Genomic DNA, 18,057 nt, shown 5'->3' with positions numbered 1-18,057 from the left:
TTCCTGAACTCTAGATAACTGCAGTGATACTTGGAAGTTACTTCTGAAAGTACTGTTGAAAAACTGGTGGACATCTTTGTGGTAAAAATTCCTCCCTCTGCCACAAGGATCAAACTACAAAACTTTGATTAAAAGATCAGCCATTGTGGGTGCTTTTCTCATCCCTTTTCACCAATGACTGAAGATGGTCTACATGTATGTGATTGCTGTTCTGCAACAAGATGTTGTTGCATCCAATCACATCACTCCATTTCAGTTTATTGCCAGTTAAATCCTGCCCACACTGCACATGTGTATGAACAAAATCAGACAAGGAGGACAATAGCTCTCACATAGGTATGAATGATTATTATTTGGACCAACAAACAGGAAATTACCTAACACACATGTATCTCAGCAACACGTTTACACATATCAGACATCTGTTGACAATACTCGGCAGGACACTTTAGCTTTGATTTCCATGTGCTATTCTACAGTGTGTCTACAGTTATAAGGGAAGGGATGACGAGGAAACACTGGCAACAAATTTTTACAGTCTAACTACTACTGGGTTGTTTTAAATAAACATTGATTGAAAACCCTGGACTTGTCTTTCTTCAACTCCCATTCATAGTTACTAGTATGTACTTATCAAGTCCTTGTACATGTATCATAATCTACTTGCGCCGATTGTTAAACTACAGTTGGACTGACTCTAGTTTTATCAACAAACCACAAATACAATACAATTATTATTATAGTGGAAAAAATAACCTTGATTTGCAAGAACCTGCTATAGAGTTGCATATTTGAGTCGCTCATAACTTTTCACTTATCATCATACATGCCGAGAAGGGCCTCACAACACGGCCGTGAGTATGTATATGTGATTGCATTTAAAGGGGACTGCCACTCCTGGAAATAAGGGCATTTCCATAAACTATGGGTTCTGGAGAGTCATTTCATGATTTTATATCACATACAATTACTTACAATCATTTATGATATTTATTGTGCAACTATGAATATATAATTTCTGCTGACTCCCATCTTCAATGGTCCACAGCAAAGATACTCTTTAAATGCACAAGATCAACTTGCTGTTTCTCTGAAATAGCAAGTAATTGTAGGTGATGTAAAATCATGAGTTGACTCTCCAGAACCAATACTTTATGAAAATGTCTCTTTATGAAAATTTCCTGGAATGGTATTTTCCCCTTGAAGTAAACACAACTTTCCATTTATGATAACACATGATGAATAAAGTTATTTTTATGTTTAATGCCCCTTTGAATTTGTGAAGTGATAGGTGGGAGGCACTAGGGTTTATATGGATCTCAAACTCATCTTAAAATATAGCAAGTCTGAGGTGAAATTAGACTCTCTCACAGTCCTCGGAGCTTAAGGCTATTCGTTGACGTGTGACTGTGAGCTTTGCGAAAACACGGAGCATCGCAGTCACACATCAACGAATGGTTACCTCTATGTTGTCGATGAGGGCGCACAGTACAAGGATATTCGAGTATGGTTATATAGCTGGTATCAGTACATACAAAATAATTTGTTTAGCTTTAATTTTAGTAAAGCGAAGCTCCGAGGACTGTGAGAGAGCCTAAGGTGACCTCAAACTCGTTTTACAATATAGCAAGTCTGAGGTAAGATAAGGGATCTGTTTTAGAATTGTAGCTTAAATACCCTTCAGGATAAAACTACGAATACATTAAGGCTCATCATTGGAAAGGTAGCAAATTCTTGGAATGGTTGTCATTCTTTGCATATTTGTTAAGGATAAATGAATTTGATATGTGAATCATCTGTCATGGGTAAATATTAACTAATCCTTTATACAAGCATTAAAGATACTGGATAAAAATTGCTGTGATCTGACTGACTTGACTGACTGACTTCTTTTATCAATGGTGGAACCATTAGCCTTAAAGGGCTGAGAAGTCTTTTTTATAACATTATCAAACTAATGTGAACCATCTTACAAACACAAACACATGACCACAACATGCAGCACTGAGGTTGCAACACATATAAATATAGATACTACACACAAAATATTCAAGTCTGTGCTGTTCAATAGATGGTTGGATCATGGAAGAACCTTTCCTTTTTACTAGGAATTACTATCCTTTCATCTGCTGCAGTCAAGTGTAAGGGTCGATGGAATTCATATCCAGTTGATTTGCTGGCACCTTCAAAGCCAGTTTAAATTGTTCATCACTGATAAAACAACGTTCTGATCATATCAATTTCTATTCAACACTTGTATGGTTACATTAAAGTCTTTTCTGTTCTATTCCCAACAATCTACTCTTCCAGTCTTCATATTTCTATTTGAGTTTAATATTTCAATTTAAGACAAAAATATTGTCATTACCCTTGCTTTGAGACATTTTATAGCCCTTTCACTTTGAGAAGTGTGAAATATCAGTGACGTCATGTCAATTAATATCTTGAAGATATTATACTTTCAAATATTACTTGTAATGCTGTGTCTGGTCACAAATTGCATAATATTTTTTTTTAACTCTAACATAATGAATTCATAACATAATGCTTCACATATTGAAAATTACTTTTTAATACACATCATTTTGGTGATATTTAGATCCAATAATTATACCATGGTAAAATTCTGAAAGCAAGGGTGTCAGCAGTGTTTTGAAATCCCCATTTCCAGGCCTATCCTTGCCTTCATCTTGTATTGCACAGACTTTAAAAAAAATTAACTTTATCTTTGATTTTGACAGTAATATGATTAATGAACAAATCTAGAAACACTGGTGTACAGTTGAAAAATTCAGGTAACAATTTTCAAGTTTGTGTTTATAACAATGGTTAATAAACACATATAAATTTTCATTTGAACACCATCATGTAATGACATTTACTTACACTGTTACATCACTACATTTTCAAACATATCAATTTGGGTTGTCGAAACCTCAAAACATTCAGATTTTACTTATTGCTATATTACAGTTCTTAATAGTTGATTGTATTGGTTTAAACCCTGTCTTAGTGATGTCACATGTCATGTGATGTCACATGTCATGTCACATGTCATTTGCATTCATTGGAAACCATACATTTCTAATTTTGTATCAAAATGCATTTCGACTTGTTTTACTTTTCACAATTTTAAAAATCTTTGCACTTGACAGTTTTTCTACTGGTTTACGTTTTACTTGAATTCTGACAACTAGAAAGTTAAAACTATGTGTAATATTTCAGGTATAGCAGATGGTGAGTGTACAGAACACTGTGACTGCAAGATATATTGTGTCGTTCCCACATCATCAGCCTTCAAGTGGTGTAGCCTGATGATGCTTGAGGATGCCCGACACTGCTTATCTTGCAGACTTTAATAACATAGTGCTTCTGTTCTAAAGGTAAACTCTATTTCATTTCTCAAGTATAACCAGAGTTGTGAGATCTTAAGAAAGCAACTGCTACAAGACAATTTGTTTTCACCTCCCTTTCATCTTGTCACTTTCTTTCTCTGTCTCTTTCTTGTCTTCTTTATCATCACTTGTATCCAGTAGAAGCAGAGGAAACATACCAAGTATACAGCCTATGGTTATACCAATGGCTCTACCCTGAAAGATGAAAATAAGAGACATCATATTCTGAGACTGCCATATACACGACTGTGGGTTACAACCTTCCAACTAATTACAATAGACTACTGTCATGTGATTCCAATAGGTCACCTGATCAAATCATGCATAGCATCATTACACTGATGACATCTGAGTTATTCGGATGAAAACTACGTAGTCACTTCAAAAACTAGATTCCAAAAAAAGGCAACTTTATCACTACCACATACACGTTACTGCAGAAAATAAGCTATTGGCAATCTATTAAGATGAACACAAATGAAAGCTATTGTTGTTGCATGTGGTAGATTATACATGTAGATGATGGTGGTGCCTTGGTCATGTACATATAATCACTGCCATTAAGATAGACACAAACAATAACTATTGTTGTTGAGATTGGAATTTTGATCAGCTTGCGCAATTGCAGGCTATTAGCCTCAATTAGCTGAATTTGACTTCAAACAACCGCAAACAAGAAACGCTGATGCATTTGCTTGAATGAATTGAGCAAAGGAAAAAGGAAAGACTTTGCACAAAGACAAAATTAGGTGAAAACAACGATACAACTGATACTACATGTAAAACAACAGTGGGTGTCTCTGATATAGATATTTCCTCAACTCCCTGGGAAGCATACAATTCATTGCAGCCTTTATAAGCACATAGGATTAAAGCATTCACATTGCAACCGCTATCCTACGAGGTCCCCAATTATACAGCTGGGTTGACTAAGGCACAGTTATGGTTCAAATCTTGCGCAAGGACTTTAGCCACTCAGAAACAAATGGCATCGAGGGTCTCGAACCTGCAACCTGCAGATTCAAAGCCGGCCACTCTAACCATTCGCCCATCATGACTCCACTATTGTGTCATTTGTAGACACATGGCTTTGAAGGCTACTAATGATGAAAAGATATAAAGATTGACACTAAAACAAAGTAAAAATTGACTTACAAAACTTGCCGAATATCTTGTTGAGTTCATATCCACCTGTTCAGGACTAAGTTTGGGAGGATTCACTCCCAGTTTAGCAGCAAATGCTTCTACATAACCTGCAAGTCTGGTATCAATTTTAAAAAAAATAACAAAAAATATATAGATTTACAAATATTTTGAAATTAAAGAACATAATTACATTATTCTAAAATTGAAAAGGTCAATGTACCAGTAATATTAAATAAAATTGGAAAATTCTTTTTGAGATTGTAGCTTCTCAGTACATATACATTGTATATTATGTACTGACTTTACACAGACTATATTAACAAACCTTACAATAACAATAACAACAGAGGCATCAACAGTATGTCTAACAGAAGTTGCCTGGCTACCTGAGCATTACTTCTGCCTAAGTTTGGATTGATACAAACACAGTACTGATAAGTAAAACTGAATGAATCAAGGTATATATCCAAGTTTTTATAAAACAATGCGACTTCTTTTCCCTTTAGGGACAATCGCACAATGTAACACAAGCTCAATAAGCGAACTTTCGTTTTTTTCTGGGGGGGGGGGGGGGGTCTGGCATCAATGTGATTGCTGAACTTCATTTTCACACTTCTAACCAAATTTCGACAGAAAACTGTCACTCCTTCAATGATAACTACTTTTGTATTTACTACTGAGATGTTGATAAGTTGATTAAAATTTACTTCTAATGTGAGATAATTATGGTGCTGGGTTTCTGGTAGTATTTTTAATGTGTTTGCAATTATGTTTTTACATTACATCGATCATAGTAGTGTGACCACAACAGTTTTCATCATAGTTTACATCATATATAAATGTTTGATGTTGCACTTATGAATGTTCATTAAGGGGAAAGGGGAGGGGTTTTGACCTAAATGAACGAAAATCCATGAGGAAGCCAAGAAAAGAGTCTAGATAATTGCTAAGTGAACTGAAATAAATGATTTGATTTACCCAACGCCTGCCAAGTCTGAGATGAGATTTCCTAATGCCGCAGCTGTGAAAAGAAAAGTAGAGATTTTAAATGCTATTGACAGATTAGGATTAAAATCAAAAGTGTGAAAAAAAAGTTGGTCTTGAAGTATGATCCTCTTCAATTCTTATATATTGAGAACCCATGATTGAATAATTAGCCTTTGAGGATACCAGTAAATGAATTTGATATTTCTGAGATAAGATTTCTTAATATTGAAGCTTAGGAAGGAAGCGCGATGACTTTCAACAGCAACTTGTCTTTCAAATGTAAGGGCAGACACCCTAAAGTATGCATCTTAGTTAAGAACTACATTTTGTATGCACACCTCTCCATGTAAGCTTAGATTTTAGTGCAATGTAACAGCTACTGTAGACAACTAAAGACTTATTTCCATTAATTTCGCTAGAAAACAAAAACGCCAAAAAATAAAATGTGACTAAAATGCCATTTTATTAGTAAAAATTACTCTTTTAGATCTAGCTGAAGACTGTAAAATCGCAAAATTTTCTCGTGGCAAAAATATCTAGATTTACATTATCATCTCTCCATCTCAGTCATGTACAATGGAGGGAAGTAGAGACATCTCACAAGTACGTATATATTTGGCTTAAAAGTATACAGTACTAGGGTACATATAACTCATACACACACATACATGAAGAGATGTGTGTATACACATGCCCATACACACTAACACATGTTATGGCTGGGGCATAGTTGTTACTATGAAATTCTGTTTAAATAATAATTAGATCTGTGAATTTTGAAAATTAAAAAATCTATTTCCTGAATGCAAAAACGAGTTTATAGAAAATTTAGTTGTAATACTTACCAGCCATTACAGATATTCCTAACGTTACACCTATTGAGTGATCTATGTAATCTCCCTGGGAATATAAACAAAACAAAATCATGGAATACCTTGAATTAAATTACAGTATTGAACAAAGTTGTGTTTTAGTTAAAACAACTTGCTTAGCAGATTTATAGAAAAAGTAGGTCCTGAAGCAATGAATGGTCCAATGTAATCCTTATTTGTGGTAAGATTATTATAGATAACTCTAATGCAATGACCTGGGATTGAAACACAGCCCTTTAGAAAAATAATTGACCTGCGTATATATGTACATATATATACTTGTACTTTAGATGCATGTTGTGTGATGGACAAAGAATTAATTATTAGATTGATCAATAAAATTATAGTAAAGTTAATGCTGATGGACTAATTTACAAGTGAATAATAATACACAAGTGAATTAAAGAAGCTATATGGATGACATGTTGGTATTTATTTTGGATTTTTTATTCATAAAACAACTTTACTATGTTTTCCTACTTGAAAAAATAGATAAGCATGCACCAAGTCCTTGTTTGTAACTCAATAAAATACCAAAATTAACAAAATGTTTAAAAATACAAGCACAAGTACACCCCCCCCCACTGGAAGTCACAAGGAATGGGGTTCTGTTATTATTATATGTTTATCCGAAGAAGCAGACTTCCATACCTCATACAAATGATACTGTGTGATCGAACACTTTCATGTATAATGAACAATCATACCCTCATTTGCATATTAACATACAGGTATGCAAAAATGTTTTTGGTATTGCAATGCAGTGCAAATACCACTAGTATGCATGCACACTGGTGAAAGTAATCTCTGGTACATATGTAAAAATATACAAGTGTTACTTACCGCTATGATCATAATTGCATTGTCTAGAAATCCGAAGCCTATAAATGGAACTGCATTGCTCAAAGCAACTGTAAAACAAATATAGGAGAAAAACAGCTATGGATGTTAAATATTTCACTACCTATCCAGTTCCCCACCAAAATTATGGTATACTATAGGGGAAACTATGCCAGTTTTACCAGATTCACCTCTTTCCGTTACCAGAGTTCTCAGACCTTAGCAAAAACACTGAAGAAAACATGGGTACAACTATCTCAGAAACAAGGCCTCTTTGGGTATACACCGCTATCACTATACACTATGTAGACTTAGGTTTGTTTCAACATGAGTTTAGTGTGATGTGTATTTTGCACACTGACTTTAACCAAAATAATATTTAAGTTACAGACTATACCCTTTCAAAGTCGTTGCAAACAAAGTACTGGTCTGGATCATTGCTAGTCAGTGGGATAGTACATTTATAGTTTGAGCAATGTGCTCTTTGCTAAGTTGTTACCCTCAATAAGTAAGTTTGTTTCTTACCTCTCCTAAGTTGCTTTGATGTAGGTGGTTTGATTACGATGCCAATAGCTGATTCAAAGAGAATAAAAATAGAAAACATGAATTTGAGTGAAGTTGAATATTCTGTATTTATATATCTTGTGTACGGTTTTTGGGGTAAAAAAACTACCTCGATCCTTGTTAATGAATGCCACTATAAAGAAATAATGAACATTTGTAATAAATCACTACATTCAATCTACATACTTGTCCATCCGGTTGCTTACTGTCTAACATATTTTCCAGCTGGTTGACATTGGCCAGTAATCCAAGTTACATTAAATGAGAAATAGCAGGATAAACTTTGATGAGACGTAGATTGAATATAGTTGTTTCAAAAAATTTTCCTTATTTGTTATGGGCATTAACAAAGGTTGACACAGTTTTATTAAATCAACAACCATGTGTAGGAAAATACACACATCTCTGCAGTCTTGCCGGTTCCAAGAGCAGAACCACAGCACAGTTGGTCAAAGATGTGTTGGAGTTACTGGAATGTATTATCTGAAGAGCTAGGTTTCACCCAAGTGGACACCATCCTACTAATTACTGCCCGAGACTTCTGTCTATGATGTTTTTGGCTAACTTTGTTAGCTAGCTTTTTAAATTTTTTTTTTATTTGCAAGTCCACTCAATAAGTTACAAAACTGTCCGAGAAAACAGGCCAACTTTCCAGTTACTCATGAAAATACACGATTTGCCCACTTTTGAAAGGAGGTAAGTGGATATCACACAGTCAAAACAGACCATTTGTCTATAAATTTATTGAAGTGCTCATTTCTTTTTGCAATGATAGCTAGATTAAAAGATGGAATGACTTTTTTTCCATTTGCAATCATAGACCATTTAACTTTATGAGCTTAACTGCAGTCAATGATGAACCAATTACAAATGTAGAAGACATGGACTTCAGATTGGTAAATCAAGTTTGATAAAAGAGGGTGGCAAAGAAAAGAAAAGAGGTTTTATAAAAGGACCTGTCAGCTGAACGATGCACGCAACTGTGAGAAGCTGAGAGCTGATGTGGAAGACCTGGAGATGAGAGTAAGCCTACTTACAAAGAAATTAGAAGAATTAGAAAAGAAAACATCAACATCATCATCTCCACCAAACCCATCAATCCACCCACCAATCACCCTCACGCCACATGTTCCATCAACCTTCACACCACATGTTCCATCCACCCTCACACCACATGGTCCACCCAACCTCACACATGCTACATTCTACATGTACATGCACTACCAGCAACAAAAAAATGATCTAACAGACAAAGACATTCAATTTCCTCTGTCAGTGTATCAATCAGCAATTTTGCCAAAAATCTAGCATTCGTGGTATATATGAAAGAAGAACACCTTGGGCGAAATCATCGTGGTCACGTCTTCAGTAAGACTCAGCAAAGAAGAGAGCACTATCACCAACCCGACTACAGAAAGGGAAGGAAGTAACATTTCAAAGCTTTATTTTTTATCATTGGCCTTGTTGCTTTTGTATGTGTTAGAGTACACCAGAAATTGGTTCTAAAATAGTTTTGATAGTTAATCTAATTGAAACTAGTATCATGACCTGTACCTTGCCCTTAAAACAATGGTGAATTCGATTAGAACAGAGGCAATGAATTGTAAATCTGAAGATGCGGGGTAGATCAACAAACAGTATCATGAAAATGCTATATCAAGAAAAGGGCCATTCACCTTCATGCCAGGCAATCAACGACCCTTTTTAAGCGCCAGAGAACAAGGAAGACAGTCACAAATGCTCACCGAACTGGTCGACCCCAGCGGTACAAGATTCTGCATTTCGATTTCATCAACAACAAAACAGACAAGGACAGAAAACTAACAGCATATGAACTTGCGAAGCAGTTCAACCAGGCCTTTCCGGAGTGTCAGGTGACTGCAGCTGTCGTCAGAAAGCTGAGACAGAAGTTAGGCTTGGTGAGAGAGCGCACCAAGTACTGTCAACTCATTCGTGAGGTGAACAAACCGAAAAGAGTAGAGTGGTGTCTACATCAGTTAACAAAGCAAGAGAAGTTCGATGATGTTATCTTTACCAATGAGAGTAAGATTGAAATAGACAGAAGTGCACAGAGCAGTTATAGAAGACGAGGATAAAAAGCGATCAGAAGGGGAAAACCCAAACATCCTCTCTCAGTGAGCATATTCACTCTATTGATTTTATTTTTCTGATATTGTAAGACTCGATTATCTGAACCTATTATATCCCAAAATTGCTTGAACAACTTGTCCTCGTGTCAAATCCAAAATCTAAAAGTACATGTTGTTAATATTTGTTTTATTTTTCTCTCGGTGAGCAGAGACTATCGATTTTATTTTTCTGATACTGTAAGACTCGTTTATCTGAACTATTTTATTACTAAAATTGCTCGTGTCAAATCCAAAATCTAAAAGTACATGTTGTTAATATTTGTTTTATTTTTCATTTCAAGTACTTGTGTGGGCCGGAATGTCGCAGTACAACAAATATCAAGACTTTTAAAGACAACATGGACACCCTTGGCTATCAAAGTATACTGGAAGATGCATTTTTGCCATTCATTGCAGAAGCTTATCCAGAAGGCCACAGCTTTTATCAGGACAACGATCCAAAACACGTTAGCTACTCCACAAAGGCTTGGATGACAGAGAAGGGAGTTAACCACTGTTTTGCCACCCAAATCCCCAGTGAGTTTATCTCTGTTGTTATCTTGTCGGCAAAGTTAAAGTTTAATTGGTTTCAAATCGAGGGGAAGTGCCGGCTTGGGGTCTACAGGTCAATTTGCATACATGCTCTTTTCAGCCAATCATCCCCTCCGATTTTTGGAATTTACATAAGTAAACATTGCGTTAAATCTCAAGCGGCTTACAAGTTAGCGTCAGCATTTTTCCCTTGCAAACAACTAAAGCTGCCGCCAGCTTTTCCTTCGAAAATTGCTTTCTTTGTCCTGCTTCGGACGTTCAGTTTGCCAGCTCTATCTTACCATAGCTGAGTATCCCTGTGTTCTAACTCACGATACTACTGGTGCATGAGAAGTCGCCAAGCCTGAAAAACCTTCCGTCATTTCTTCACTTCCTGATCCTGCATTCGTATTTACGATGACTACAATGCTAGATGCGACACCGGAATTGTTTTCGAGCAGCCAAACTGCAATGGACCCAGAGATTACAATCGATGTGCAACAGTGGGCAGCTGATCATGGTATTAGTTCCTTCACTCTGGTAAAATTAGCCTCGGCTGGTTTCACCAACATGAGTTCAGTTCAGTTCGATTGATCATGGCAGAAGATCTGGTTCCCATGCAGATAGAACCACTGGCCCAGCATCGTCTACTCATGGCTGCAGTTCACAAACTCAAAGCACAAAGACAAACAGACAGCTTAAATCCATTCAACAGTATGCCGGCTGATCAACAACAACAACAAACCAGTCAGCTGTCACAACCAGTTCAGAGGGCGCTTCTTTTCCCACAATGCCGAGTGTGCAGTTTCCGGTTGTGGGTGCCACCAACGGCTACATCGGTGAACCAAACATGGCAGCCGCCATGACAACAACAACAACAAGTACAAGTCGACCATACCGCCTACCTTCAACAACAACTCCAAGGGAACGGACCAGATGCAGCAGCACAAACACAACAGGCGACACCCCTGAACAGTTTATTGAACTCTCTTTTGCAACAGAACTCACAATCGAACTCTCAGAACTCTAAACATAGTAATTTAAGGGCGGATTTGGACCCTCTACTGTATGTCCAAACCCGTCAACAACAAGGTGAGCATAAACATCTAAATATTGTTGATTATTTGTGTATAGGTGACAAGGTTAAAGAACAACAAATTATTAGTATGGTGGAAAATGGCACTAGGTTGGTCCTTGAATCTGATACAAAAAAGCCCCGCCTGGAATCAGTTACTCCCTCCCAGTGGTTTGGTGCTAATGCACGTATTATGTATGACCTCATCCAAAAAGGGTCCCTTCGTTCGAATTCGCTGTTAAATCATCTGGCTTACACTGATAAAATTAAGGATAAAGAAATTGATTACGACATTACGTGGAAAATACAACAGCTCCAGTCAGAGATATAATCTCTGCATAACTGAAAAGTACATTATAATTTGTCAACCTCATCGCTGCACTCTAAATAAACGGAATGAACTTGTGTCGTCGTGTAGACATAGACATAAATCCTTATTGCAGAACAATTAACTATGCTAATATGCTATGTTACTAGGTAGATATTCCCTGTTAGGAACATTAGAATAATAGAATTTAACGGTAAGGAAACGCAGATACTATATTCCATTCTACCCCTGATGAGTGAGGACTACGCACCTCACGAAACAGTTCTGTAGGGTCAATAGCATGTAATTTTGTTCAAATTTTCAAAACCTATATATATATATATATATATATATATATATATATATATATATATATATATATATATATATATATATATATATATATATATATATATATATATATATATATATATATATATATAACTCGGTGAGTATCAATCTGCTAAGACAGTGCTCTATACCGCAGTGGCAGAGCGTAATAGTTTTGGTAGTACTGGAACTCTTTCTTGGGTGTAACTCGGAGTTTCACGCATATTGCGATCATCAGAGTGCACCCACAGTTTCCAATCGGAGAAACCAAGTTGTTTTGACGAGTAACGAACTCTCGTATGTGAACAAATTAGTCGACAAATACGCGGCGGAGCACAACATTAGGATATCAAGTTCTGTAGGCACACAGACAGAACAACATACACATAATGCAGAAACACAGACTGACAGTAATACAGTAATTTCTTTAAACCATGTTGACAACGACAACGACAACGACAGAAGACGATTGACAGTATTAGAAGACAAACTTGACATAGTGTTATCGAAACTAGAAGGTATCCAGGGACCATCAGCAACATCCTCACCGTTGTCCGATGTTATCATATCACCACCATCAATAAACCTGCAATATCCACCACCAATGCACCCGCAATATCCACCATCAATGCGCCCGCAATATCCACCACCACCACCACCGCAATATCCACCACTACAATCGCAATATCCACCACCACAATCGCAATATCCACCACCACCACCACTACAGTTTAACAGCGACCACAACATGTCAAATGATATCGTCCATCTTCATGAAGACTACGTCGTACCAAAGGAGCTGGCAGAGGGAGAGTTGGCGTTGGCTACCAGCTTTATGAACTACGCCAAGAGGCTAGTTTACGCAGTATTTGCGCCCGACGAAAGACGTAACTGAACAGTATCCGGAAATTCGACCAGGGGATTGGCCAAAAACCCTCTTTGCCCAATAAAAATGAGGGCAGTCAGAGAGGCACTCTTCGCATACCACCCACAGTATGTTCCGGCCGATAAGAGAGAAACAGAGTGGAAGAGATGCATTTTTGAAATAGACAAAGCGTTAAGAAAATATTAGTTAAAAGACTAGCTTACCTGTAGATGTGTAGGCCACGTACATGTCATTAAATGCTACAACACTATTTCCGCTATCCTAACTGACATTTCGATTTTTCTCTATTTCATCATTCATCAGGACAAAGAAATGGGCACTGATACAACCCTTTACACCCACAACAACACACATTGTGAACCGGCTGCACATGGCAACAGGCAGAGACTGGTCAAGATCAATCCTGTGTATGCAGCGAGGAATGGATGCATGATTATTTTATGATTTACTGACAGTGGTATAACTTTTAGAATATTATTGTTTGTGGTAAAGGAGATTCCCTTTTCACTGTCAGACGTTGTACAAGTTATTGAGAAGTTGTCATTTTTTGTTTCTAAATTTTAGTATGCAAATTATTTTGCCCCAAATTTTGATGTGTGTGCATCCTTTATTTGACATCAATCTAAAATGAATAAAAATTGGTCAACAGATTGTATGAAAACGTAAATTTAGATAATTTTAAAATAACAGACGATGACAAACCTCTTGAAAATTAACTGTATATACAAATATTGCAACGGTGTGTATTTAACTGCTATTTATTTTTAGCATAAGAGCCAACATGATTTCTTATCCCTTATGCCATCAGGGAAACTTTATCGCTCATTTACAGCAAAATCAGAACGTCACAGAAAAAGTGTTTACCCGTCAGCAGTCCGCCAACGAAATGGAAAGGACCCTCTAGCCAGATGCTCGTAATTCTAGTCGCTGTTATTGTTAGTGTTTAGTTCTGAGTGTTTGTATTTGACTGGTAACTGTTTGTGGGATGTTGTATTTAACTGCTATTTCTTTTTAGCGTAAGAGCCAACAGGATTTTTGATGTTTTTTATATATACATTAGTGAATAAACAATGAATTGAACTTGATAATTTTTTACAGTAAAAAACACCAAATAGTGAACTTCCATCTACCTGATTAACCTGATATGATAGAAAGAGGGTACACATGTAGCTGCAAAAAATTTCCAAAAGGGTCTGCCATTAAAAATACAAAGTGTCATGTTGACATGTAGACTGTAAGATACGTCGTGACGTTTCGCCCTCACCGGCCTCCTCTCACACGACTGTACTACTCTGCACTAGTATGTCGGACACTTCAAAAGATTTGGGCCCCGCCCTGAACTAGTGATTAGAAGGTCATGCAGAGGTCGTCATGTAGATTGGAAATCAAATATGTAGAATAGCTTGTACGTCAGGCGATAAGAGCGAATGTTGGCATGGTAATATATGTCAATCACTCGGTCGGCGACATCCGCTCTGGGATTGGACTTGCATAACCAACGATAATACCACCACGTAAATAAACACACACACATGTGTAGGCCAATATACATTACCAATAATGACCGATAATGACCAATAAAACTAGTTTGAAACTCTCCTAAAATAACGTACTTGTACTTCAAATTTTCATGTTCAGTTTTGAAATAAATGTAACGGAGTCATGGATGACGGCAAAACGCCAACAAAATCCACGATTGCCACATTCAAACTTACGTGTACGGAGTGTGCCGTCTGTGGTGTACAATTACACCCTAAAAAAAGGCGATGATCCGTGTTCCCTACAGAAGATCGTTTCACGTCCTATTTACGTGACTTATTTTGTGTCCCGTTGTTTATTATTACTGTCGGTCAAAGACGAACCGATAAGCGATGCTGTTATGCCCAACTTTTGACAGCGTTCTACTTGGTCCATCATCAGTGAAACGAGAGGCGAAATAACGAGAATTATAGAACCTGGTTGACCTTTGATTAAATCGATGACTTTGGGTGCTAGGTAATATATGATCGACTTCCCGTAACCAGTCGGTAGTATCGCGAATACGTCTCTTCCAGTGCAAAAAACCTCCAGACATTCTCTCTGCTTCTCTTTCAACACTATTCCAAATTCATGGGAAGACTTCGTAATGGCATTCACGACAGACATTTTGCTGGTAACTCGACGTACTTTGCTAAATGCTTTAATAGGTCAAACTGAGAACGTAATCGAGTATGCATTACATTGTGTACACATGATAAGATACAAGACGGTTGTGGGCGGAATGTATGCTAATATCGGTGACGCAATTTTTGAATACGTCACCAGCGAAATTAAAATAAATTAACATCAAAGTGTCATTTAACGGCCTCTATTCGTGTGCATGCCTGTGATTGGCTGCAACCAGTTCTGGTTGGAAACGCTGGGAAGAGTCCAGTTCGATACAGACGTGTTAGGGGTTGGCCGATGTTTGAGGGCGCACCGTCACGGCGTACCTTACAGACTAGTTGACATGTTGTACTTGGTAAATAAAATACACCAAGAATGACCAAAATGCCTGAACAAGCAAGTACATTGAATGGTTAGTTGCAAAGCAGTCAGAAAGTCAGATAGTTGGTTGCTTTTGAAGAAGCAAATTGACATGTTTGTCGGGAAGAAAAAACTTGAACTTGCTGTCGTTTGCACTTTTTTTGATAAGATTGCTGTCAAGAGGATGTACCCTAACCTAACCAATATTGTTGTCATTAGCCAGAGTAACTAACCCCCATCCATATCTAGATCCAACCTTCTATCTACAATATCATTGCGAGGTAGCCCTGGCAGCCGGTCACACATGATCTACTCTGTGCGAGCTTATGGGCTTTGCCTAGTTATGATATTATTACTACTAGTAGTGCACCTGGTGGATTGAGGTGTGGGCGGGGCCTTCATTGTTATCATCTACGGGAAAGGTAGGAGGTACATGTTACATGTATGTTTGGGTGATCTTCTTTTTGTGGTGAAAACGGATAACTCATATAAAATCTTATGAATGCCATCCAAAATCTTATGAAGTACTCTGTGGATAATTAGACTTCTACACGACAACTGTGACTTACGTTTGGAAGCTCTCAGTTCATTTTCAAAGCATTGAAGTTCATCGAGAAGGAGAATCCGTTCTTTCTGGTCCAGTATGGCTATAAAATCTCTCGTTTTTTCTGAATTATCGAGTCGATCTCCTCTCCGCCTGAAGACTGACCTTCGTTGACACACAATTGGGCAGAAATTCTTGAAATATAACGGTTGAAATGGATGTAAATGAAAAACCCTGCTGGTTGCACACCTTACTATGGAAGCCGCCATTTTTAAATATTCGTTTGTTGTTTATGTCTTGCCTCAAGTCTAGCTGACATCCAACGGTGGCGGCGCTAGGTCTACGCCGAGTACGAGCGCTGAGTGACAGACTGACACTGATGTCGACAGTGCTACGAGTACGAGTGTCTGGAGAATTTATATCAGCGACGTGCGACGGATACAAACTGTCGGAAAATGTTGCATCGAATAAGCATCAGTACACTACCAGAAGTTGCGACCATTCAACAAATTTCCAAATTTATTTGGACGAATAAAGATTATTTTTAATTGGGTGCCGTTTGTTGAGCATACATAGGCCAATGAACGTTGGACAAAGTATCCCGAAGAAAGTTTTACATTGAATTTCCATCTCGGGGAGTGACATGTAGGAATATTCAAAGTATATCAAATTCATAATGTAGTGAATGATTTTTTCATAATGAACTCGAGTATATAAAGTGAACAGGGCGCGAGGGTAATAACATACGTTTGTTTCCTCGGAGTACGTATACACAGAGTCATCCACACACAACATGTCACTAACTACCCTAAATCTAAATCTACTAAAGGTATGGACTTGTATCAGTTTTGCATTCAAAAATCTAAATAGTTTCCCCCAAGGCACATGTACACCAATTATCAAAGTAATCCGACCATTGTTTTTTGAAAAAAATATCCTTTGACCAAAAATACACGGTTACTAAAAATGTGCGCGGTTCAACTTGACATGAAATTGACAAATCTGTCGGAACTTTAACTCCCGAAAGGGGCATACACACCAAATATAAAGCAATCTGACTGCTGTTTCTGAGAAGAAAAAAAGTTGGCTGGCGTTGCGTCGGACAATTAACATAACTCTTCAGACACTACATGTATCGACACCACAACTCAAATTCAAGTTTCTATTGTACACTAGGTATGACCTCCGAAGTGCTCTCACACATCAGTAACTTTACTATACATGCAATATCAATGCCCCATTACCAATGTTACAGGCCCACTTTTATAACATGGAAAACTTATTTAAAAAGTTATATTTACTTCAGCTTTTCGATGCTTGGCAATATATATCTCAGAGGCTATGAATAACCTAAAAATTGCCTAAATAGAACTTAAAAAGCTGCACATCTGGCATGGGGGAACCCATTGGACTCATCACTCCAGAGGCCACTCATTCGTTAAACCAACAATAAGAGTCACCTAAATTGGTAAAAACCTTGAAAAGCTTCTAGGGGAGACCCCCTAGGACCCCCATAAGATGTAGACATGTCCAAGCCTCATATCAAAGTTTTTCCCTCCACCTCCTACTGTCAAGATGCTATGAAACTTTATTTCAAAAATGTTTTAATAGCCTGAAAATTGGCTTTAAGAGTAAAAATCCTCCAGGGCTTCTAGTATAGGGGGACAGCATAAGAGGTAGACATGTTCCAGTTTCAAATCAAAGTTCTTTCCTCCACCTCTTACTGTCAAGATGCTATGGAACTTTATTTCAAAAATGTTTCAACCTTATGTAGTTGCTTTTTACATGTTAGAGCTGTCTTGTAAAGCTTGCATATTATTGTCTGAAAGTGTCTGTTAATAGCCTAAACATTGTCTTCAGAAATAAAAGTCCTCCAGGGCTTCTACGGGGAGCACCCCTAGAATCCCCCCCCCCCATTCACACACACTCACACAAGAGGTGGACAT

General features: G+C 37.4%; 1 protein-coding gene across 1 annotated transcript; it reads right to left on the bottom strand.

Annotated features, from left to right (window-relative positions):
- Positions 1-3,461: 3,461 nt before the first annotated feature.
- On the bottom strand, positions 3,462-16,380 carry LOC144445227 (transmembrane protein 65-like). Its single transcript, XM_078134768.1, has 7 exons — positions 16,137-16,380; positions 7,766-7,813; positions 7,244-7,311; positions 6,374-6,428; positions 5,520-5,562; positions 4,551-4,656; positions 3,462-3,590 (listed from the first exon to the last, which is right to left on the bottom strand). Exons 1-7 carry the CDS (start codon positions 16,378-16,380, stop codon positions 3,462-3,464), a joined length of 693 nt encoding a protein of 230 aa, XP_077990894.1.
- Positions 16,381-18,057: the final 1,677 nt, after the last annotated feature.

Source organism: Glandiceps talaboti, chromosome 14 (assembly GCF_964340395.1).
Source record: "Glandiceps talaboti chromosome 14, keGlaTala1.1, whole genome shotgun sequence".
Lineage (NCBI taxonomy): Eukaryota > Metazoa > Hemichordata > Enteropneusta > Spengelidae > Glandiceps > Glandiceps talaboti.
The sequence above is the reverse complement of the archived record's forward strand: the minus strand, read 5'-3'. Positions and strand labels throughout refer to the sequence as shown.

What these genes read in the sequence shown, in the direction of transcription:
- LOC144445227 (XM_078134768.1), bottom strand. Translation starts at nt 16,380, where the DNA reads ATGGCGGCTTCCATAGTAAGGTGTGCAACCAGCAGGGTTTTTCATTTA. An exon ending in AGGAATATCTGTAATGGCTG is followed by an intron (nt 5,563 to 6,373) that starts GTAAGTATTACA and finishes TTCTTTTCACAG; the next exon opens with CTGCGGCATTAGGAAATCTC. An exon ending in TCAGACTTGGCAGGCGTTGG is followed by an intron (nt 4,657 to 5,519) that starts GTAAATCAAATC and finishes AATTGATACCAG; the next exon opens with ACTTGCAGGTTATGTAGAAG.